Genomic DNA, 24,519 nt, shown 5'->3' with positions numbered 1-24,519 from the left:
CTTAAAATCGATGAGCTCCGTTTGGAACTTACTGTAATATAAGGTATGCAGGCCTAATATTTTTAAACCTACGTTTTTGTTGTATAATGTGATCGAGTGACAGAGTTCCGGTAAACTTTCATCCAGAAAAGCAGCACTGGTTTTATCTATGAAAAAACTTCGGTACAAAATTTCTCCTATCTTTATATCTCATTATTACACACAATTTTAAATACTGTTATATTGATTAATAAAGATAAAAAGGGAGGATGTTTAAAAATATTCAATATAGAATTAGTTTCAGTACAGTGCAACTTTCCAAGACGTAAATAGCTTGCCGAAAACTGTAAATATCGTAGGTTTACAAGAAAGCACATTAAGTCAAAAATATTACTTCTGAGAAAAAGGCGTTCAAAAGTTCTTTACAAAACTGAATTCTCAAAATTTCATTTTTAGTGAATTGTTTCTCTTTGTGTGTATTTCATTTTCCAATTCTAACTCCATATACATCCATTATGTACAGATCCAGAAACAAAATTTGGGCCATTGAGCAAGCACGTATGTTATAACTGGAACTTTGAAAATTCAGGTGGCCCAAATTTTATTTCTGGGTCTGTACATTATGTTGTTTAGTCACTGTCCAAAGACAGGTCTGGATCCCACAAGTGACACCAACAAGGCATCAATCATGAGGCAACTAGGCCAGGAGATAATGGGGTAGGGTGGCCAGTTCCTTTCCCCTTCCATTGCATACACCCGCGACTAGCTACATGTTACACTCGTCAGACTTTAGATGCATACAAACAATTGTCCTTCCTCCGACACATATCGTCAAGTGAGATGTACTGCCACTACTGTCTGATATTAGATGTACATATCAGCCAGGACCTCAATCAGAGGTACTGTACATTATATACGCCTGTTTCTCAGAAGTACTATTTTTTTAATTAAAGTGTTTTGCTTGTAAACCGACGATACATGAAATATTATTACAATTAAAATTAAATTATGAATCGCTGTGATGATTCAATACTGTTAAAATTCTTTTACTGCATATAAAGATTTCAATATAAATGTACGAAAGTTCTACCTTAAAGATATGTTTCCTCATAAAAATGAGTATTGGCATTGTGTTCATACATTTTAAAAATCTGAAACAAAATTATTTATGAATCAAAAGAGCTGTTCCCAGTAGCATATGCAAGGATGAAGTGACTACATGTTTAGAGTAAAAAAATCTACAAAATTTGTTGTTGTTAAAATATTAAAAATTGGATATTTTATAGGGGATTTTAACTGCGGCAGAAATGTAATTGAATCCTTAATAGTTACATCTACAGGAAAATACAGATATCTGAAATGAGTCACATAATATGGGTACTGTATATGTAGCAACCATCAAACTATTTACTAGGATTTTCTATGCTAAGATAGTTCTGAAAACAGCCAATAATCACTTCTCATTACATAAAGTTAACCTACTTTAAAACAGAATATAAACCTTTAATGTTAAGTCTGTTGTTCCTTTATGACAAAAATTCTGAACACATTAGATGAAAATTTGTTGCATCCATGTCGCATAAATAGACGTTCAAGATTTCTGGTAATGTAATAACGGAATAATACTGCACAACTATACAATGTATCATTAAATTTGGTGGGGTTCATGATTATATAAAAACTATAGTCAACAGTAATTTAACAAGTGAATAAAAAGAAATTAATACAATCAGAATTAAGAAATAAAATTTCATTCAAAGTATATCTATGTAGAAATTAATTTTCGGTCCTACAGAATTATCTACCATGGTTACCATTTATTATTAACGGAGAAAAATTCACTCTGGCGCCTAGGATCGAACCCAGGCTTCGCAGTACTATGCACTGAGCACTCTAACTACTGAGCTATGCCGAAGTTCAACTCACCAAACCGGATCGAATCCTTCTCCTTTGGTTCTTTTCTCTTAGTGGCCTTACTGTATTCGACTTATTTAAGTCAAGTCATCACACAAGGAGTGCACTCAATTGAGTGACTTGGCGGCCGGGACTCCTGCAGTATATAGCCTGTTAGGCGAATAATCTATGTAGAGATTAATTTTTGGTCCTACAGAGCGCCCAGTGCATGGAACTGGGAGACCCGGGTTCGATCCTCAGCGCCGGAGTAAATTTTTCTCCATTAATAACAAATGGTAACCATCACAGATAATTCTGTAGGACCAAAAATTAATCTCTACCTGAATTATTTGCTTAACAGTGCATATACTCCAGGAATCCCGGCCGCCAAGCCACTCAATTGAATGCGCTCCTTGTGTGATGACTGTTGACTTAAAATAAATAAAGTCGAACACGGAGTAAGACCACTAAGGGAAAAGAACCAAAGGAGAAGGATTCGATCCAGTGCAGGGGTTGAACTTCGGTGTAGCTCAGAGGTTAGAGTGCCCAGTGCATAGAATGGGAGACCCGGATTTGATTCTCAGTCCAGAGCAAATTTTTCTCCATTAATAACAAATTCAAAGTATAGGTTTAAAAAATTATCTAAATCTTAGTCAATTTCATGTAAGTGGTGTTCACAAATTATTCTTGAATATCACCCAAAATTAAATATTTTTTATAATCTACTGTTCACTCTTTCCATTCAAATAATTTTTAATATTTAAATATTTAACCATCACGAAATAATCAATTAATTAAAGTTATAAGGTTCTACCTATAAGCTGCCTTTACTGAATAAAATGAGAAAATGAAATTAACACAAATTAATCACAACAGAATACATATAACATCTTTCACTAATTTCACTTCCAACATGTATGTACACATATTTCGATAAAAAAATCCTCCTTTAAAGCTACAGAGAAAGAGACAAGCAACAATGCAAACACAGTTTTGTACACCTGGAAGCATAATACACTTAGCACAAACATTAACATCTATCATGACCCTACCTTTTAGTATAGCTGTTGCTGTAGATTGCATCTGCCGGACTGGAAGACAGGCCTCTTGGGGACTTAGGGCTGTGTTGGTGGAGCATGCCAGGGGATGAGGAAGCGCGGGGAGTGGTGCGAGGTGAAGCCCATGGAGGAAAGCGGAAAAGTACTCCTGTCGGCGTAGTAGCAGGAGTCTGGTTGGAAGGAGACTGGGTGGTCCTGGCAGACGAGTGGTTGGCGAAGAACGCCGGGGAAGAAGGAAGCTTCAGGAGTCCATCTGCCATGGAGGTGGGCACGACACTCCTGGAAGATGAGTTTCCTACATTATTCTGGTTGTGAGTACGCTTTGCCCGGAAGATCATTGGACTGTTGCATGACCAGAATCGACTCCAGGATGCATCAATGTTGGGTGAGGTAGTGGTAACATCGTGAATGGCAGGGGATGGAATAGGGGTTAAACGAGGCACCCACACTGGCCAAGATGGGGACCTACAAAGCCCACACAGAGGGAGAGAAAAAAAAAACAATCAAATGCAACGGAGGACTATGGTTCATGCAATCGACAAAAAATTGTTGTGATCATGCTCAAGGATACATAACTAAAATATGTGATCAATTTAAAACATGATCACAACTCTCACTAAACTTACAGTATAAAAAATGCAATCATACTTTTTTTGTGGACAAAATAGAAATTAATGGTAATGTTCATTACTTGCAACTGCATTTACTTTACAAATATTAGAGTGCAATAATTAAATCCACAACATTAACTTTCTATTATATCCAATTACCTTTGTAGTTATATACAATGTTCAGTAATTTAAAAAAATCCAACTTATTTCACATTGAAATCTTCGAAATATTATGCGAACCGTATGTGTTCACTGTGTAAGGAAAAAATACTTAACAAGACAAATTTGACAACATTTAGAATATACAGGATGGAAGTGAAATAACCTTCCAGATTGAAAGGGAAGATTAGGGTACACTTAAATGAATAGAAAACCTATATTACGTTTTGTGATTAAATGCACGGTTAATTAGAAAATTAAGTTTGAAGTTTCATCAGTCCAGCAACATCGCCGTTAACTCTCTACTCGTGATACAGATGTAAGGGGTCAACGAACTCGGTATGTCTCGGTAGGTGAGCTGCTCTCTGCCTCAGCGTTGTTGCAACCTGCTCACATTGCGCAGTGGCTTGAAATGATAGGTTATTTAAATTAAATTTACATGAAAACCGTCCATGCTATTGAAATACCTCAGAGGGATAAATTATTCTTTATTAGATTTCATATCTATTTTTTTTCTTAAAAATAAAAAACTATGAACTTTCCACCAATATGATATTTTAGTTTTTTGTTTTTCATATGAAAGAATTTCTACCACTTAGTCTAAAAAAGAATCTTATTCAGATGCTTGTAATGCCCCATTTTGATTATTGCGATTCCTTGCTAACTAATGTAAGTTCACTCTCAGCTGAGAGACTACAACGTGTTCATAATGTGTGCATAAGATTCATCTGCAATACTCGTAAATTTGACCATATAACACCTTCCCTCCAGTTACTTTCATGGGTGCGTCTGAAGGAACGAAGAACAATACATTCACTGTCTCTTCTATTTAGAATCATGCATACTTCTACTCCGAATTATCTGTTATCGCACTTTCAATTTCTTACAACTCTTCGAAACTGGCATCAAGCACTTCTTTCTATCCCTCATCATAAAACGTCTCTATACTCATCCTCCTACACTGTAGAAATACCTCGTCTCTGAAATTCGTTACCTAATGACGTCAGAGACTGCCAGACTTTATCACAATTCAAAATTAAATTGGAAAATTTTGTCTTATTTAATGCTTTTAGGTATTGCTAGAAGTGTTGATTTGTGTTTTTTACTCTAGATTAAAACTGCAAGTTTCTTGTTTATGTTAGTTAATTAGTTAGGATACAATTAATTATACTTAATCACTCATTTAAAGTTTGTGTGACTGCATCCTGTGTATATTTTTGTGTGGTTTTACTTTGTTTATAGTGTTTTTTTTTTCCTCTTATTTCTGTTATTGTATTTGTATTTCTGGTGGTGTGGAAAAGAAGGCCTGATGGCCTTAACTACACCAGAATAAATAAATAAATAAATAAATATCAAACATGAGCTATTTACTCTGAAAATCTGCAATACTATTTCACTTCCACCTCGTTTGAACAAATAATCTCTTACTTTAATGTATATGTCACATAATATTTTATTAAATTAAACAATAAAAAGTATTAAATTTGTTTTTCAATATTTCATGTTATAAAACGTAGGCAACTCAACATATGCTATTTTTATACATAACATATCTCTTACCTGTGTGTGCACACATATACACACACACATATATATATATATATATATATATATATATATATATATATATATATATATACAGGTACACATACGATATCGCACAGGGAATTCAAGACTTCAATGTAAACAAAAAAGCAATCTTCACAGCAATAAAGTTATAAAACTTTACTTTAAACATAACAATCCATGCCATGCTAACATATATAACAACTTTTAATTAATATTATTAAATATCCTAAAAAGTATACAGGGCATGCAAACTGAGTCTTAATATTCTACACTAAAAGATGCACTGACATGATAGCAAGCTATCGCTGAAGCCCTAACAGCTACAAATGCTTTTGGAATCCATTATTCAAGAAAAAAAGCATCCAGGTTTTTTCTTTTTATTTTACTTTGCAGAAATTATATTAAGAAAAATGCAGCTTTCTATATACACAGGACTCCAGAAGAGTAGCATCATTCAAAGTTTATCTTCGTCAATGTAACGTTTACTACTACGACATTTATTTCATATACCAATATGCCAGTAATAACAAACACACCCTTAATGTGTTTGATTGAGCTGTTGCTAACACCATCAGTTATGGTAAACTAAGAACTTCCTGTACTCCTGTACAGTGTAAGAAATTTCATTTCTAAGGCCAATGGTTGGATGACAGATGAGAATGACATTTAGCACATTTCAACTTTGGTTTGGGAGAGAAATAGCCGGTATATTTTGTATGAAACACTTATTCAGGACACGGTCTTTTGCATGCTATAGATTTTCAACGCGGATTTCCTTTCGATCTGGCCATTTTTGAGATTCTACCACCCAGAGCAGTTACTTTGCTACCCCATTCAAACGCTCAATTATTTTAGTCTCTTAGCATCTCACAACATTGTGCTCTTAAAACAAAATATACTTCACCACATTTTGACGAGCTTATTTTCAAAACGACCCTTCTCCATTCCCATAACTTTGTAGAAAATCACGAAAAACGTTTTTAGTCTAAAATATCTTACCAGTTAGACAAGAGACATTATGAAACCAAAGAGGTTAGGTACATTTAGAATCAAATGGGAACATGAGACTCTATGATTCCAAAGCTGGAATTAATATTTTGTAGCAAATTTTGCTGTTTACAAGAATCAGTTTGATTCCAATAGTAACTTTTAACGCGGGATTTTAGTGGTTTAGAGGGCGTTCTGAAGCCAAATAATGACAGTTGTACGTAGAGTTATATTTGAAGAATGCAGAGACACAGGAAGCTCATTTTCGTTATTTGGTGGACAAGAGACGTTTTGAAAATGAGCTCCTCTTTTGTCTTTACATTTTCAACAAAGTCAATTAAGTGTGTACGGTTTACATACCGATTCATATTCTGTATGTAACACATTTTCGTTATTTGTGAAATACACCGTAAGGTTTGTGATCATATGGCAGCAGATTAGAAATGTGTAGTTATTACTAGTGCATGTCCAGTACACTAAACATGTTATCAATACAGAAGTGCACTGTAAAAACTGCTAAAATTGTATATGCTCGACCATGCCGAAATGTAGTACTTATACACCTGGTAGCAGTCCTTTAATGCATGTCATTAAAGTACACCTACTCATTAAAGTACAGGTGTTTTCAGCCAATGACAACTCAGCTTACAGGTGTTCAGCCAATAACAAGTCAGCTTTGTACCGTTATAAAACCGCAAGTATCGATTATTCTCGGATATGCAATCGAAAGAGAATTAGCGAAAAGCCACGGAGGCTGGAAATCCAATACTGTCGCAGAAGGTTATGTTCTGTTACTATAATAATTAGCGTTCATTATAAATAATATTCAAATAAATTAAATTTGTCATCTCGTTTTTCAATGTCGAATTCAATAATCAAGGTTATATCAAGTTTAACGGGATTACACAAGGTCAATGACATTATTGTTCCTCGGAAAAAATCAATACTTTCGCGTCTGCGCACATCTCACAATTCACGACCTAGAACAAGGTCACTTCCGATCTTGTCAGATACAAATAAAATAATAAAATAAAATAAAATCTGAATAATTTCAAGTTAGAAATATGGTCGAGCATAAAAAGTCGTATGAAACTCGCCTATAATGGTAATTAAGAAGCTCATATGAAAATTATGAAACTCGCTTGTGCTCGTTTCATAAATATCCATACTCGCTTCTTAATTACTATCATTATAGGCTCGTTGCATAATGTACTATAATCTGTTTTAGACGGAATTTCACAACGTAAGTAGGCTACTTCATGTATCTATTAAGAGGAACAAAACAAAAGTCCTGAAATTTTGCAGAATTACATTAGCTATAATTATTGCTAGGTACCCTGAGGCAACTCCATACAATGCTAAAGCTAACATGTTAAAAATATGTCTCCCTTGTTCAGACCAGAACCTGCAATTCTTGAATCCAATAGCAAGTAAGGTAACTGCCACATCAAGAATGACATAAATTCCCAACTGTGAATAAACTACTTTATAACAGAGAAAAAAATTAAATCAAATCAAAAAACAAATCTATCTTCAAAGAAAATCTAAGAAGACTTTCACTGTACACTGCAATAGTACAGAACAATGTAAATTCATTGACAAAGTCAATGCTATTATAATTTTATTAATTTGTAATTTCGTAGTTATAATGCATATTTTAGTAAAATTGTACACATTTTCATAGGCTACGCTTTATTTTTGTAAACTTATCCAGGTTCTAATGTTTGCTGTGCAATTAAAATACAAAATGAGAAAACAGAAATTAAACATAGACACCTTAAAAATAGAATTAGGTTTTTATAAGAGGTAATATCTATACGCCAGTTGCTTACTTTATTTCGCCACTTTTTTGCATTATACAGTATGATCGGAGTGTTCTGTTACTGTACCAAAGAACACCTTTGAAGGAAGTTCATATTACCAGTACCACAAAATAAGGTGTAAACAAACTTCAGTAACTTTATACTAATCTCTTTTACTGAAATTCAAATGAACTGTTTTGTATTAGATACCGAATTTTATGTTCATTGATCCAATATTGCTTATTATTATCTTGCAAAATTAAAAAAAAAAAAACTTGAGAACGAGAACTTCTTATCACTATTGTAAAATCCAATAATTTCAGACTAGGAAAGCACTTACTAGAGTGAATATATTTCACAGTTGTTTTTAAATATTTAAACAATCAACAAGGATGCAACAAATATAATATATATATCAGAATTCAGCTTTGTCTTCTTATTTATTCAAAACTCAAAATGGTGAAAGCACACAATAATGCTTCAAAAACAAAATTTGGCATTCAAAAAAATATCTACTGTTTATCATAACATATATCTCAAAAGATTTTAAAAAAAAACTGCTTCACTGGAGAAAATGTATTAACACAAGAAAGTTATATAATAGATATTCCAAAATGTATTTATTATGCATATTATAATACAATTTTTCGTAAGTAGAATATCGTAATATAATTTTAGAACAGACGCCAAGATCATAATAGAAAAAAAAAGTCTTCTTTGACTCAACCAATTGTGAGTCCAGTATCAGTAATGATTTGTAGGAAATAAAAACGCGTTTCAAAAGGTACGTTAATGCCTTGTAATGTTTAACTAATGTAGTTAAACATTTTGTCCTACAACAATCAGTGTTAATTCTACCTTAATGGCCTGCTATAAAATATTCCTGAAAGAATACAGCCCTTTTATTTTGTACATTCGTTTTGTTATTTAGAAGAGTACATGAACAACAATGGGACATCCAGCACATTCATGGAAATAACTCTACTTCACTGTGAGAGTATCATATTGGTTGGAGTGTTTGAATTAGCATACTTACTAATTTTCTGTTAGAATGGCTTTATTTTATTAAATCCTGTCCTCACCTAATGTGTCCTGAATCTCCCGAGCTGCTCTGTCTACTATGCTGTGATTGGCTGTTGAGGGAGCTGTAGCCTGACGCCTTGCTCATCTGACTGGTGTTGGAAGAGTTACGAGAATGTCCTGGTTCATGACCTTCATCTGTCTCACCAACAGCGTCCGCAGGATCCAGAGTATCCGGCACAGGACCAGTCACTAATTCTGTACATATCAGTTTCACCAGAATTAAATACAAAATTGTTTACATTTATCTCGCTAAACATGTTTAATGAAAGAGTAATGCATTTTACAAACTTTTATAAACAAAGTGTTACAGGCATTTCTGTTAAAAAAACTGGGACCATGAGGCTCTCAGTTTTCGAGTAATAATTATTTATTTTATTTTGAATCTTGCGTACACTACTTTTAACACTTTAATATAATTAATTAATTAACTAGCGGACTTACTCGTGTTAATTATGTAAGATTTGTGCGGCTTACAGCTGTTTCAGTGCTTCACGCACCATCCTCAGAGCCTACTAGATCTCGGCATCATCTCGAACTTCTCTGCCTGTTATGTGGGTGTGTTTGATTGTTGAAAGGTGTTGAAGAGTGGAGTCAAATAGTGTGTGTGTACTGAAATATACACAGATCAATTTCAGTACACACACACTATTTGACTCCACTCTTCAACACCTTTCAACAATCAAACACACCCACATAACAGGCAGAGAAGTTCGAGATGAAGCCGAGATCTAGTAGGCTCTGAGGATGGTGCATGAAGCACTGAAACAGCTGTAAGCCGCACAAATCTTACATAATTAACACGAGTAAGTCCGCTAGTTATTCAATTAATTATATTTATTTTACTTTTACATCACAATAGCTCTGAAATTTTAATGATACATTAAGCAAAATAAACAACAAAAATGTTTATATGCTCTTAAATTTGTAATTTTTGTACTCATGTTTTATGTAAAACAAACTTGGTTCCAACCAGTGGAACTAAATTGTGAAACATGGATGTATAACACTTTTAAAAGGCATGGCTAATTTGCTTCTGAGATAAACAGCAATATACCAGAAAATTTAAAAGTTTTTCCTGCTCTATGCGAAAGACATCCACAGAAGAATTATTGCACATTTCGAAATAATGCAATAAGTAAATAATTTTCTTTTCTTCAGAAAAAAAGACATTTCCTTTTTCAACTTCATTCCTAAGAATGCATCCCCATTTTCTTTACAGAGTTCACTGGAGCATCATATACTCTTGGGAAAAAAATGTTATGTTTTATTTAACGACGCTCACAACTGCCAAGGCTATATCAGCGTCACCAGTGTGCCGGAATTTTGTCCTGCAGGAATTGTTTTACATACCAGTAAATCTACTGACATGAGCCTGTCGCATTTAAGCATACTTAAATGCCATCAATCTTTGCCAGGGATCGAACCCGCAACCTTGGGTATAGAAAGCCAGAGCTATACCAACTGCACGCACCAGGCCGACTATACATTTGGATATATAAAAGATTTCACATCATACCATTTATATACCAATAAAGAACTCTTAAATTATTTAAATAAATAACATTAATACAGTGAAGTACAGTAGTTGTTTATTTAATTAACTTAACAATTCTTCAGTGACATCATTTATAACCAAACTCATCCATCACTTGGACAACAATAATAACAAATGAAATAATGTTCATGAAGAGTTTTTAATGATAATATTCCTAAATATCTCCTGAAATTTCTATAAACTTATCACAAAAATGAAAACAATACAATAGTCGGAACAACTGGATAATACCCACGGCAGAGCAATGTCGATAGTCGACGTTACTCGCTGGCCACTAGTCACCGGGCCGTACCGAGCCGTGCCAAACAAAACACAATCGAAATGGTGGTAGTCAAATTCGCGACTATATTCTTAAATAATTCACTGCATTAGTCAAGTGCAAGACTTCTGGCTTCTGTTGCATTCAAACAATTATAAAGTACGATAATTTGGTCCAGGGAGCATCCGTTTTTGATGCAAAGACAATTTGTTTGGCTTGTTTCTTAAATAAAATTACGAAATGGCGTTCCTGTGCTTAACATTTAATAAAAAAAGAAATATAGCAAAACTGTTTTGTCTCGAGACTCTCATCTAAGTCACGTAATAGGTCACGTAATCTACTTCAATATATTTGCGCAAATATATCTTGTAGCTAACAGTGGTGCTATCTCTCAGTAATGTTCAGAACGAAGGAGGTAGAGAGAGAAAAGAAACAAACTTCTCCCTCCAACGACGCCACACACCAACGTCGTGTTCTTATGTTGGCGAGATTGTGTATTTACTTAAATTTGGTGCTAAACGTAACGGCACGGTTCAAAGATACCGTGGGAATTCTCCAGTTTAGCGCAATAGTCAATAGAATTCGAGTGTAATTCAGTTTTTTAGCATCTCATGTACAAATAATGGAGCAGAAGTTAATAATCTAAGTTGGTATCAAGTAAAATATGTTAACACAAATTTCCTCCCACTTACTGTATTAAAGAAAAGAATTACAAGTTATTCAAATCCTCTACTAAAGAAAACCACAATTAGTTTAATTTTCTACTACCTTTATCTGATTGAAAAAATTGAAGTATATTATTATTGAATTTAAATACTATTATAGTCACAATCATGCCATGGTATGAAAAAAAAATTTCACAACCTCGAGCGGGAATCGAACCTGCGATTTAAATTCATTAATATGTCACATCAACGGACGTATATACGTCATCCACATCGTAAGATGAAGATTATATTATTATGTTTAACAGACATTTCAGAGATGAACATCAATTAAAATAAGATTCAGAACCTATTTAATGCATATTCGCCATACGTCTCACAAGATCCTAGGACTAGCATCAACTTTTCATACAAGAATGTTAATAACTATACTGAATTTGCTTATCTACAACACTATATCTTCGAAAGTGAAATGAGATATCATAAAATACTCAAAAATATTTCACATCTTACCTCTGTAAATTCAGCTGTCATTAAAAATGACGAATCAGTTAAGAAATAACTATTAACCATTTTATAAGCACAGTATTCGCTGAACACTAAAGTTTAAAATTCAATTAACACGAAATAAAAACTCTGCTACTTCAACAAATTTACTTCAAAGTCAAATAGTTAGCAAAATGTGGCGAAGTGCATGCTAATTGGAAAAAATACAGGTGATGTTAAAACATTCATTATGTAAGATAATAGATATACGGTATAACCATTTTTATTTATTGTAAAAAAAATTAACTGTAAAAACTGTCTGTAACATAAACATGCATTCTAATGAAATTATTTGTAAATCTCTGTCGCAAAAAAAATCTTTAGTAAAATATATGCTTACAAATCTCTATCATTTATTATATTTTATACTGCTACAATTTCTGCGAAAAAGTTTAACTGCTAACAATCTCCTATGCTTAACAGTACACTAACGCACTACAAAGAAAATAAACATAAATAGGAGCGGATGTTCATAACCTAAAAATAGCTGAAAAATAACCAATGATATGCACCTTACATTCACATAAAAATGTTCTAAAAGTTAAAAAGAAAAAAAAAAAAGATCTTAAAAGTTAATAAATTAAAGGTAGGACAGATAATAAACACAGAACAGCACATAGTTTTTAAAAGAAATCAAAATTATTCTACTGTTTCTGTTTTACTTGATATTACAAAAAATAATTATGAATTATTAATATGAATTCACAAAAAATAATAATAATAATAATAATAATAATAATAATAATAATAATAATAATAATAATAACAACAATAATAATAATAACAGCAATGGGACGAAAACACCATCCCCAGAATGGTCCCACATTCCACTCAGCCTCTTATCTAATTAAAGTACTGGATTTTTCCAAGGATAAAAGGCGGTCGAAGAGTAGTGCTGACCACATCACCTCATAGTAATTCCGAAGTCATGAAAGCATGAAGCTCTATCTACATCCCCCATGAGCCTTAATGATGGGTAGGCCTACCTTACTTTTTATAAAATTCCTTTGTACTTTTAGTTCCATTAGATTATAGCATAATAATAATAATAATAATAATAATAATAATAATAATAATAATAATAATAATAATAATAGTAGTAGTAGTAGTAGTAGTAATAATAATAATGATGATAATAATAATAATAATAATAATAATAATAATAATAATAATAATAATAATAATAAACGCATGGAGGTAACAGTATATCTTTTCAATATATTCGTATCAATGATATACATGATTTCATCACTCATCTACAGCAGCATCTGGCCAGACACTTGTTGCAAGAAGACCTTTCTACATAGTACAACTCTTCGCTATCACTGACTAGAATCAGGAATTTTGCAATTGCCTTTAATTTGTTTTCTTGTTGTGTACTAGCAAAAGTATACAGTACTACTAGTAATGCTGTTCTTAATTCTACAATGGAGTAAATGGGACTACAGTACTTAAAATACCAAAAACAGAGTTTACTAAAGTGGCATATATTGTGCAAATTAAACAAAGTTTATGATCAAAATAAAAATCACTTTGCAAGACAAGAATAAATTCACGTGTGTTTTAATCTGCAAAGCAATGTGGTGCACTATAACGGAGTTTTACTGCATTATAAAATATTCCACAAAACTGTGCTCTCAAATCACCAATGCTTGTCATACTACACAATCTTTGAAAATACAAGGCAAAGACTAATAGTGAAAATAAAATAACTTCAATTCATGACTACAAAGATCTCTACATGACAGCTGACACAGACCAAATGCCACGTAAGATATTTAGCTTAGTACAGCAATACTTACTCCGGTATGTTCTGACTGAGAAATACATAAGATAAACTTGTAATTGTGTTATTTTGAAATTGTCTTGATGTATAGCCAGTTGTATAAAAAGTAAATAAAAACATCGTATAATCACTCATAAGTCTGCCATGTTCAATATATAAAGGAACAATAAAGAATTATTCCTAAGAGCATCTACAGAGAATGCGAGCAAGCATAAGTGGGCCTGCATGACTGAGAACTTGCCAAAATAAAACTTGAAAAATTATCCTAGTTTTAGCTTATCTGTTTTCTATAGTATTGTCATTTCCAATATTCAATATTATATTTAATTATATTTTTCACATAATCAAACTATGTTTAAACTAAATTTTAATTTACAATAGTTTAATCTATGGTTTAAGCTACAATTTATTTATTTATTATTTTGCTAATAATCGTAACATAAAATATAATATATACAGAAAAACTTTAGCTCGCCCCTGAAAGAGCAGAACTCGTGCTCAGGGGCGGATTCCTGAATTGAAATATACAATACAATTTGTCTTATGTCTACTATGCAATTATAGTATGTAAATTTAAATTTACAATTTTTCAATTTTTATAAAATCCATACATAACTTTTTTAATTTAATACTAGAACTATTAGAATTGACAAGATTAGGATATTTAAATATAAATTTGTTATATATTCTTGGGCCTAAATTACTACTATGATTAAATACGGTAACAGTGTTGCATTTTGGTTCAAACAATCTTAAAGAATTCATACCTTTTGTTTCATAACTATGAGAATACAATTCAAAATTATTTCGATTTTTATGTATGAATTTTATTAATACAATATAATAAATTTGTTTTACGTTAAGTACATTTAAAGTCTAGAAACAAATTTTTAGATGGAAAATCAATGGGTTTATGAAGACATATTTTAATTATTTTCTTCTGTAATAAATAAAGTGGATTAAAATTGGATTTAAATGAGTTACCCCATCCTATAATTCCATACATAATTACCGATTGAAATAAAGTTAAATATATTGTACGTAATAAACTTATTGACAAGTAATTCCTCAATAAAACAAAATAATATACAATTTTACGTAATTTATTACAAAGGTAATTAATGTGTTGTTTCCATTTTAAATAATTATCGAAAATTATGCCTAAATACTTAACTTCAGAGGACTCTTTAATAATCGGACATTTACACTGTATAAGACAACAATCAGAATTATGTAATTTAATACTTAATGTAGATGTAGGAGGTTTGTTACATTTTTCAGACAATGGGAATGGAATAATTATGGTTTTATTTTCCTTGATAGAAAGATAATTTATGTCAAACCATTTTTTTATTAATTTAAGTCCATTATTTGAATTATTATATGCATCATACCAGGTCTACTTGAAGCAAGTAAAGCGATAGGGTTGGAAGTAAATCCCGAAAAGACTAAGTATATGATTATGTCTCGTGACCAGAATATTGTACGAAATGGAAATACAAAAATTGGAGATTTATCCTTCGAAGAGGTGGAAAAATTCAAATATCTTGGAGCAACAGTAACAAATATAAATGACACTCAGGAGGAAATTAAACGCAGAATAAATATGGGAAATGCGTGTTATTATTCAGTTGAGAAGCTTTTGTCATCTAGTCTGCTCTCACTTTGAGAGAGGAACAGAGATTAAGGGTGTTTGAGAATAAGGTTCTTAGGAAAATATTTGGGGCTAAGAGAGATGAAATTACAGGAGAATGGAGAGTTACACAACGCAGAGCTGCAAGCATAGTATTCTGACATAATTAGGAACATTAAATCCAGACGCTTGAGATAGGCAGGGCATGTAGCACATATGGGCGAATCCAGAAATGCATATAGAGTGTTAGTTGGGAGGCTGGCGGTAAAAAGACCTTTAGGGAGGCCGAGACGTAGATGGTAAGATAATATTAAGATGGATTTTAGGGAGGTGGGATATGATGGTAGAGACTGGATTAATCTTGCTCAGGATAGGGATCAATGGCAGGCTTATGTAAGGGCGGCAATGAACCTCCGGGTTCCTTAAAAGCCAATAAGTAAGTAAGTATCATACCAGGTAAATTAGTTTCATTACTTTTGGAATAAGTGGACCTTAGCGTTCTTACAAGTTGCATTACAGCATTTGGTCTGTGGTCAGCATTAGCATGCACAAACCTGATAATAGAAAAGCCTGCTTCCTCTTCTTCAGACTGCAGAAGCCAGAGCGGTTGCTGGTAAACAAGCCAGCGATTGAGCTGGTGACTGAGTCTTCAGAGAAGTAAGGCCAACGTGCAAGGCAGGCGAGTAAGACCGTTACAAAGGACGCACCTGAAGGAAACAAGGCTGGCCTCTTCTTGGGTAAACTGCCAAACCCTGAACTACCACTTGCTAATGATCCGGCAAGAGAGCCGCTGGAAAACTCATCACGACACTCTGGCCCTTCCTCTTGGGCTGCCACCTGCTTATGTTTCGAAGAAGGTGAAGGACTGTGGGAAAAATTAAAAATAATAAGTTTAGTATATAATACGTGAGTACCATGCTTACCATTGCATCTCAAGTTCAGATCTTCAAGGCCTATGAAAGGTTACGTAAACAATAAAAAAATTAATATTTGGTGAACAATAAGAAAGTACAGCAGTAAACCAAGAAACAACTAATGAAAAAGTGCAAGTTTTCTTATCAGTAAATGTGATGTAAATATTCAAAACAGGTTTGATTACATTATATTAACCAGAAATACAATTAAAAACTAAATGATGTATACTTTGGGAAAAGATATCAGAAAATAAAATTTATAGACAATAAATTAAAGCATGTTAATACATAGTCTATATGTGAAAAGGGTCATTAAAAATGAAATAAGAAAGAAACAGAACCTCTATTATTTCTAAATTCAAATAAGTGGAGTGGGTTATAGGCTATTTTCCCTTTTTCATCAAGTCTCTTCCTCATGTTGATAAGCAAAGGCAGAGTGTTCAGATATCGACAACAATAATGATGGTCTAATACTATATCGTTGATCTAAATGAGGGGTTGGAAAGCAATGGTGGATCATTAATGTTTAGGTGAGGGGTTTGGACTTTTTCCATTGCTGGTTGTCACAATCAAAAAATTAAGACACAACGTTTCGAAGGGTGGTTCTCCCTTCGTCTTCAGGTGGAAGGAAGGTTTGGTTTAGTGCCAACATACCGCTAATGACTTCGGATTTTTCTTAATTCGAATCTCCACCGAAGCCAGGAATCAATCGATCAGTCATACAGAATAGCTGTACGTAACGATCCCAACAGTAGGTTTTTTTTTTTTCCTTTCTTTCCTTCCTTCCACCTGAAGACGAAGGGAGAACCACCCTTCGAAACGTTGTGTCTTAATTTTTTGATTGTGACAACCAGCAATGGAAAAAGTCCAAACCCCTCACCTAAATATTAATGATACTATATCGTTGTACCAATACGATTATAATAAAGTTGCAATCCTTTGTGAATAGGTATCTGAGGAAGATTTTAAATATCTACTGGCCAATGATAATAAGTAACGAAAATTTATGGAGACTAACAGAAGAAGAACCAATAGAGATTCAAATTAAAAGACGGAAATGGAGGTGGACAGGACATACTCTGAGAAAACCTAATGAGGCTATAGACAGACAAGCATTGGAATGGAATCCCCAAGAAGCTAGGAAAGTGGGGAGACCAAGAGGGACATGGAGAAGAACGGTTCATGAAGAAGTGGGAAAGTGTGGGAAAGTCTGGAGAGAAGTGAAGGCTACAGCAGCAAATCGTGTCCGTTGGAAGGTTCTCGCCAAGGCCCTATGCTCCACATAAGGAGTGAAAGGATATAGGGAAGAGTCGGGTAGTATTGGACATCGGGTAATATCGGACAGTGCGTTTCTTTCATCTACCATCATATGGTAGTACCTGGTTACGTTTCTCTATGCGACATCACAGAAACGTAACCATGTCAATCAGGTACTATCATCGTGTGGTAGATGAAAGAAACTCACTGTTCGATATTACCCGATGTCCGATACTACCCGACTCTCCCCTACATACACACATACATATCGTTGTACAACTGCCAACGACCTAAACAAAAACGAAACTAAGCAAGATAGAGGTGTGAAAGAAATTTATTCATTTCCTCAGGAAAATGTAAGCGGTCATTTAATATGTAGGGAAGTAAAAAAGTTAAAAATTAATTTTAAAATGTTTCTATTGTATACTACTCCATCGATATAGGAGAAAGTCAATGTTTACTACTTACTGTAGATATAACACGCAGAGCAAGTATCATGTTTAGGTAGAGCATGACAGTCAAAGAATAATATGGGCAGTAAAAAAATCGATCATACGGGAATGGGTATTTAAGAGTTGTTAATTCATTTTAAAAAATGTGAATCTGATACAATATTAATACAAATTAATTTTATTTCCTGCTAAGGGAACGATAAAAGCTAGAATTTCTGCTAAGCGGGAATGATAATTTGTTTACCACTGGTCTGAACTGAATGCCTATGAAGCTAGATTTAGTGAGAAAGAAACTAAATTGGCACTGCTGATGTTGCATTATTGGAATCTGCTACCCAGTCCAAGAACATAACTTTCAATTTATCACTACAAGGCACTCCATAAAAATATAATATGTAACAGAAATAAGGTACACTGCTCCGCCAATTTAGTAGAATGCGCGTTTGTGTTTAAAAAAGCAGCAAAGCAATACAACGTGGTCTGTTGTTGTGACGAGAATCCAAGCCCTCGCACACTGGTAAGGCATCATGTCACAAACACGTTTATGTCTGAGTATTTTTCACAAAGTAAATATTATTCAACGCCTTGAAAATGGCGCAAATATTAAGGATAGTGATAGTTTAAGGTAATATTTATTTATGTTTTATTCATTTCTTTATTTCTTTTTTTCACTTCTTCATATATAAATTTATACATTTCTTCATATCTTCATTTCTTCATACCTTAATTTCTCCATTTCCTCATTCCTTCATTTCTTCATTCACTTATTTATTTAGTTTCTTATTTATTTACTTATTTATTTATTTATTTATTTATTTATTTATTTATTTATTTATGCACAGGGTTTTTCATAAGTAAGGAATAATGCAAATAAAACTAAAATTAACTCATTTTTTAAAATGCTTGGATACGTCAAATTTAATTTTTCATAGTTCCCAAGTATACATTAAATAATTAAATCACATTTACACAAAGGTTTCCCATAAGAGACAAAAACAGAAAATTGTGAGGGTTGACGAAAAAGTTAATACTGAGTTCTTACTTATCATTCATAAATTTTGCTGGAACAGGCAAACCTCAAAGTAATAAATATCCTCTATACATCGACAGTATATGAAAACTTATGAATAAGTACTCACACTTTGAAAAGAATGTCCCCAGAGAGCATGTTCATACGAATGGCTACTCTGAGCATGGAATTATCCTGCCGATGCCTTGTATCGTAACCTTCCAGCAGACAGCGCCGAGTTGTCTGACCAGAGCCTGCGAATTCAGCCAGGTTCAAATCTGTGAAGCCCAGCTTCTGGAATGAACGGCCTCCCTTCAGCTCCTGAAAATGCAATTTCATAATAATTAGCACATTTCAAAAAGTTGATGAAATTATAAAATTACTATGAGGGTCATTTCATAAGTCATGATAACTACTGTATATTACAGCAGCCAATAAGCTGCAGGAATAGAAATTCACTATATGCGATTGAAGGTCACTGGAATGTGCTTCACAATGCTAGTACCAAATTGAGTTTGGGTACAGGAGACAATGGGTAAGAAAAATTGAAAGATGCATAAATAGAAATCATTGTTTTATTACGTCTAAAAGGAAACAAAGTACATTACTCACAGCTAACACCCTTCAAAATTATTCCCCAAGGGTTCCACACATCTTTGCCAATGACGATGCCGATATTGAATACCATCGGTTATGTGTGATTCGTCTATGTGTACCACCTCTCGTCGAAACACTGTTAAGATGTCCTCCCTGTTTGCAAACTGCTATCCATGCAGCAGCTTCTTCAATTGCGGAATGAAATCAAAGTAGAATGGACTGAGATCAGGCGAGTAGGGAGAATGTTCTAAGATCTCCCACCCCCACTGCTGCAAAAGGTTCCTGGCAGGGGTTGCGTTATCATGGAGGATTATGGCATTGTCTAGCAGTGCTGGACGTGTCCTCCAAATTGTACGATGCAGATGGTACATCAGGAATGATCTGCAGTATTGGGCATTGACAGTGTGGCCCCCATGAACAGGATGATACTCCAGAACACCTTGGTCGTCATACGCCAATGTTAAAATGATAGAGCATTTCTGTCACGAAAAACTGTAATTTTCATATATGACAGCTGTTCAACTTTACTTTCATCCATCTTGGAGCACAGCCTCTAGCATACTAACTTTTGCGTGTCCTGTCAACTAGCATCAATGCACACAGACGTAATCCGGCAATGGAATCACGTACAGTGAACAACAGGTTTTCAAACATATATACTGAACTAATCACATTTTCGGTTATTCGAAAGATATAACATAGTTGATATGACTTATGAAATGACCCTCGTATAATTATACATAATCGTACATATTGTTTTCTCTAATAATAATAATAATAATAATAATAATAATAAAATAATAATATCATCACCATCATCATCAATTTACACTTCATTTCTCACATTTAATTATATCAGTGATGTACAATTTCCATTATATTAAAGCATCCACAAAGTGATTTTAGTGTGACAATGTCTAGAAGCTTATAGCACGAGAAGATGAATTCGTTATACACAGGATACGATTATTTTTTTTACTTGGAGACCTGTGTACGCTCCTAAAGTGTTGACACATTTTAATCACTCAACACAAATACTCTTCCGAGCCACCGACGCACAGTGGTCTGTATTGCTTAAAACCCAGACAAAAGTAGTAACTCCTTTCTAGTCGTTATATTTACTTGAAATTTGATACACTTATTACTAATAACAAGTATCTAACATGTGAAAATTTTAATGACATTTTGTGAAATGAATAACTATCCCTCTTGAGAGATGAGATAATTATGCGTTCAGTAATAAAGGCCAAACTAGATATTTTTATCACACTCCTGATATTTTATTGCAAAACTCGATAAATGCAATAATTATAGTAATTTTATATACACGATTCATCAGCAACCCCTAATATAAGGGTTGAAAAGTTACATAAGTTATATAGCCCTAATCTACAAATTTATGATATTATTAAAATTATATGTAATCTGTATGCATATATATTCCAAATTTAATTAAGGATTGTATTTTTCTAGGTGAGTACAGTCTTTCACTTAATAACATACAGTATATAATCCGTTCATATTTTCGTAGTTTTGTAGGGGTATCCAAAATGTTACGTGCCATTTAATAGTGTACAGTACTAGTGATAATATAACTCGCATGAACTTGCACACTTGTAAGTTCCATTACATTTTTGTCCTAAATTATATTAGAATATCTACATTTTCATACATTTTGTTATGAACTTTATGGCTAAGCAGAAATAAAGTAAAGTGAATCGGGGGAAGATGGCTAACTTTTTGCTTTGATTGAGAATTTAAGGCAATGTTTATTTAGTTATGAAGTTCATATTGAAATATCAAAGTCTGGAAGGTATTTTGCAACTACATTATTGGTACAAAACAGAAAACATTAATTGCCTTTTTTATAGATACAGGTTTTCTTCTTACCTGCACTTTAGGCATCTTTTCCCGATAGTCGGGGTAAGATGGCAAATACAATTGACACATTTACTGATATATGTATTTTACCTGAACTTGGTTTGATACAGGTATATAACAAAAATGACTTAATCTAAAGCTCATGGACACTTTCTCACTCGTTTATCACTACTTAGCAACACAGTCATTGCCCATATTTTGTTGCCGTGTGCAAGACTCGTGAAGCCACTTCTTGCACACGATACATTCAGTCCAGTCCACTCGAGGTCCTTTCGGATCATAGTAGATCACCTTACAAACTGAACAGTCATTTTCATTTTCTGTCTTTCTCTTGTTTGTTGTCTCTAAAACAGTTTTTACCTCCTGTTATAACATGTTCCATCGCAAGTTGAAGACTGTCACTCCACTGATCTATATTAGAAGACCTTACATAATGTCTAGGCATTCTCTACTATAAAATAAAACTCCTGCAACAAGTTGTCATCTTACCCCGAAAATAATGTGAGCATCTTTCCCAAGTATGGGGGTAGGATGCCTAGTACAGTGATGCAACCTAAAATGGCAGAACAAGGTCGTTGGTTGTTCACAATACAAACTTTAGAACCTTTACTACAATATCTACAAAGTTTTGACAGTTATAATAAATTCAAGAATGAATTAGAATTTTAACATACTTTTGCAATTATTTCATAGTAGAAAAATGAGTTGTTTCCTTGCTCTTCTTCTTCTCACAACAACAACATGCGGCAAAATGAGTTAGTTTCCACTCTCCAAACAATCAGCTGTCTCAGTGATCATGTAGACATGCACTTGGCGTTCTCTCTTGGAAGAATGTGAAACTACAAAGAAATAAGCATCTTCCCCCAATATTCATCTCCCCCCCGATTCATTCTATGCATTTGCTACTTACGAAGGTGTTCAGCATTTGTATCTGCGAAATGTGCCTTGGATGCACTGAGTAGTTTAATTGTTGTAAATACAGAACTGTTTGAAGGTCGCAATTATTCAAACACCAAGAGCGATTCGGATTTAAAAAAGGAAGACAAAATATTCTTACGTGATAAACTAAACAATTTCAAGAGGGACTTAGATCTCCAGCCTGTCACTCGTCCTCGCAAGCTTATGTTTCAAATTCGTCGTTGTCTTATTATTATTATAACTACTACTATTACTATTATTATTATTATTATTATTATTATTATTATTATTATTATTATTATTATTATTATTATCAGTGTTATTTGGATATAGGAGGATCAGTGCCTTTGAAATATTATTTGTTTGTCCATTTGCACAATTTTGCAGTCATTTTTCTTAGGAAAAAAAAAAACAGATAATTGTAAAATGCAGTACCGGTAATTTTATTCTTCGAAGCGTTCATACACCGCACTTGAAGTTCTCCTCAGTATACGAGGTACGATCAAACATTCATATAGCTAATGGCGGAGTGTTTTTTGTTAAACGATGTTTATACGCAAAATCAATCACCTTCAAACACACTTCCTCTACAGCTTCTGCCACTCTCTGGTCTGAAATCTCAACCCTTCAAGTCCTTGAGTTTGGAAAAAGGCCAAACTCACAGGGCAAGAGATCCGGTGAATATCAGGGCTGCGGACCAAGGGAATGATTTTAGCAGCAAAAAACGTTCGCATGGAAAGAGCTGTGTGACAAGGGTCGTTATCGTAACGGAGTGGCCACTCTTGCTACCACTTCTATCGCTTTAATGGAACTGCAAGCCGAACTCGCAGAGCTTCCTGGAAGAAACGTGTAATCACCGTAGCATCTTCAGGAAAAAATCCGTAGTGCACCATGCCTTGATTTCTAAAAAAAGGTAACAGCTTTGACATTGAGTTTTGAAAATGTAAATACCCCTATCACAGCGCCCTTTTCATGAAAACGTTTCATGATGTAAACGTTCTTTGGTTTTTCAGCCCCTATAAAGCGCAATCGATATGTGCTGCCTAACTTCTACATGGGTAATACAGTATAGTCTACTGCAGTGATGTCAAAGCAAGCGCATTTTTCTGACCTTGACGTCGTGCGCGGGCAGCAAGCGTTAAGTATGGAAAGAGGAAGGGTTGTGTATATGAATAAGCAACCTGTTGGATTAAGAAAACAGTGATGCACAAACTTCAAACGGAACGTGAAATTTTATGTCGTTATTTTTATATGGCTTCTTTCTGTTTGATATTATCTATATTGTCTGTAAAACAAAAGTACTAACACTGATTTCTTAATATTGCACTTGTGTTTTAAAACTTAATAACATAATAGAGAGTTAAGACGAAATATTCACTTAAATTCCATAGTAGTATAATATTATACTGTATTAAGTGGATGAAACACATCATTCATAAAGGAAATGATATTCCAAAGAAAGAGATTGAGTATGACATGATAAGTTGGAATTTATATTGATGATATCTTTAGCCTTACAAAAGTAACTAATCAAAACAATATTACAGTACAAAGCAAAGTTACCTAGGTACTGTATCTGTTTTAAGTGTAACTAATATTACATAACAAAACTCTTATCGCATTATGCTTTTAAGGTGATATTTGTGAGCAACTTCCTATCATCAGAATATTAAATTATTTTCTTGAAATCTGAAGCTATAGAGCTGACATTTTTACAACACATGCATGTATCTTTTGCTTATGATGTAACAGTAGTTGCTTTGTTAATTCATTTCCTTACAAACAATTTTCATGCGATATTTTCAAAATTTTCAATACACTATCTTCAGTAATAGTATATACGGTATATTAGATTTACGGAAACATTCTGTAAGGCTACTAAATAAATAGGCCTATACCTGAAAAT

The 24,519-nt window shown here is 33.5% G+C and overlaps 1 protein-coding gene across 5 annotated transcripts in view; it reads right to left on the bottom strand.

Annotated features, from left to right (window-relative positions):
- The window catches only part of LOC138708920 (early estrogen-induced gene 1 protein), a 333,706-nt gene that overhangs the window by 31,379 nt on the left and 277,808 nt on the right, over window positions 1–24,519 (bottom strand). For 3 of the 5 annotated variants that reach the window (XM_069839263.1, XM_069839265.1, XM_069839264.1), the window contains exons 3-6: window positions 19,348–19,538; window positions 16,293–16,450; window positions 9,141–9,336; window positions 2,925–3,395 (exon numbers count right to left, since the gene is read on the bottom strand). In XM_069839263.1, the coding sequence (XP_069695364.1) occupies window positions 2,925–3,395; window positions 9,141–9,336; window positions 16,293–16,450; window positions 19,348–19,538 (1,016 nt within the window). The remainder of the gene's footprint in view (window positions 1–2,924; window positions 3,396–9,140; window positions 9,337–16,292; window positions 16,451–19,347; window positions 19,539–24,519) is intronic. The other 2 variants (XM_069839266.1, XM_069839267.1) reach the window with 2 other exon arrangements.

Source organism: Periplaneta americana, chromosome 11 (genome assembly GCF_040183065.1).
Source record: "Periplaneta americana isolate PAMFEO1 chromosome 11, P.americana_PAMFEO1_priV1, whole genome shotgun sequence".
NCBI lineage: Eukaryota > Metazoa > Arthropoda > Insecta > Blattodea > Blattidae > Periplaneta > Periplaneta americana.
Note: the sequence above shows the minus strand (reverse complement) of the source record. Positions and strands in the feature narration are given on the sequence as shown.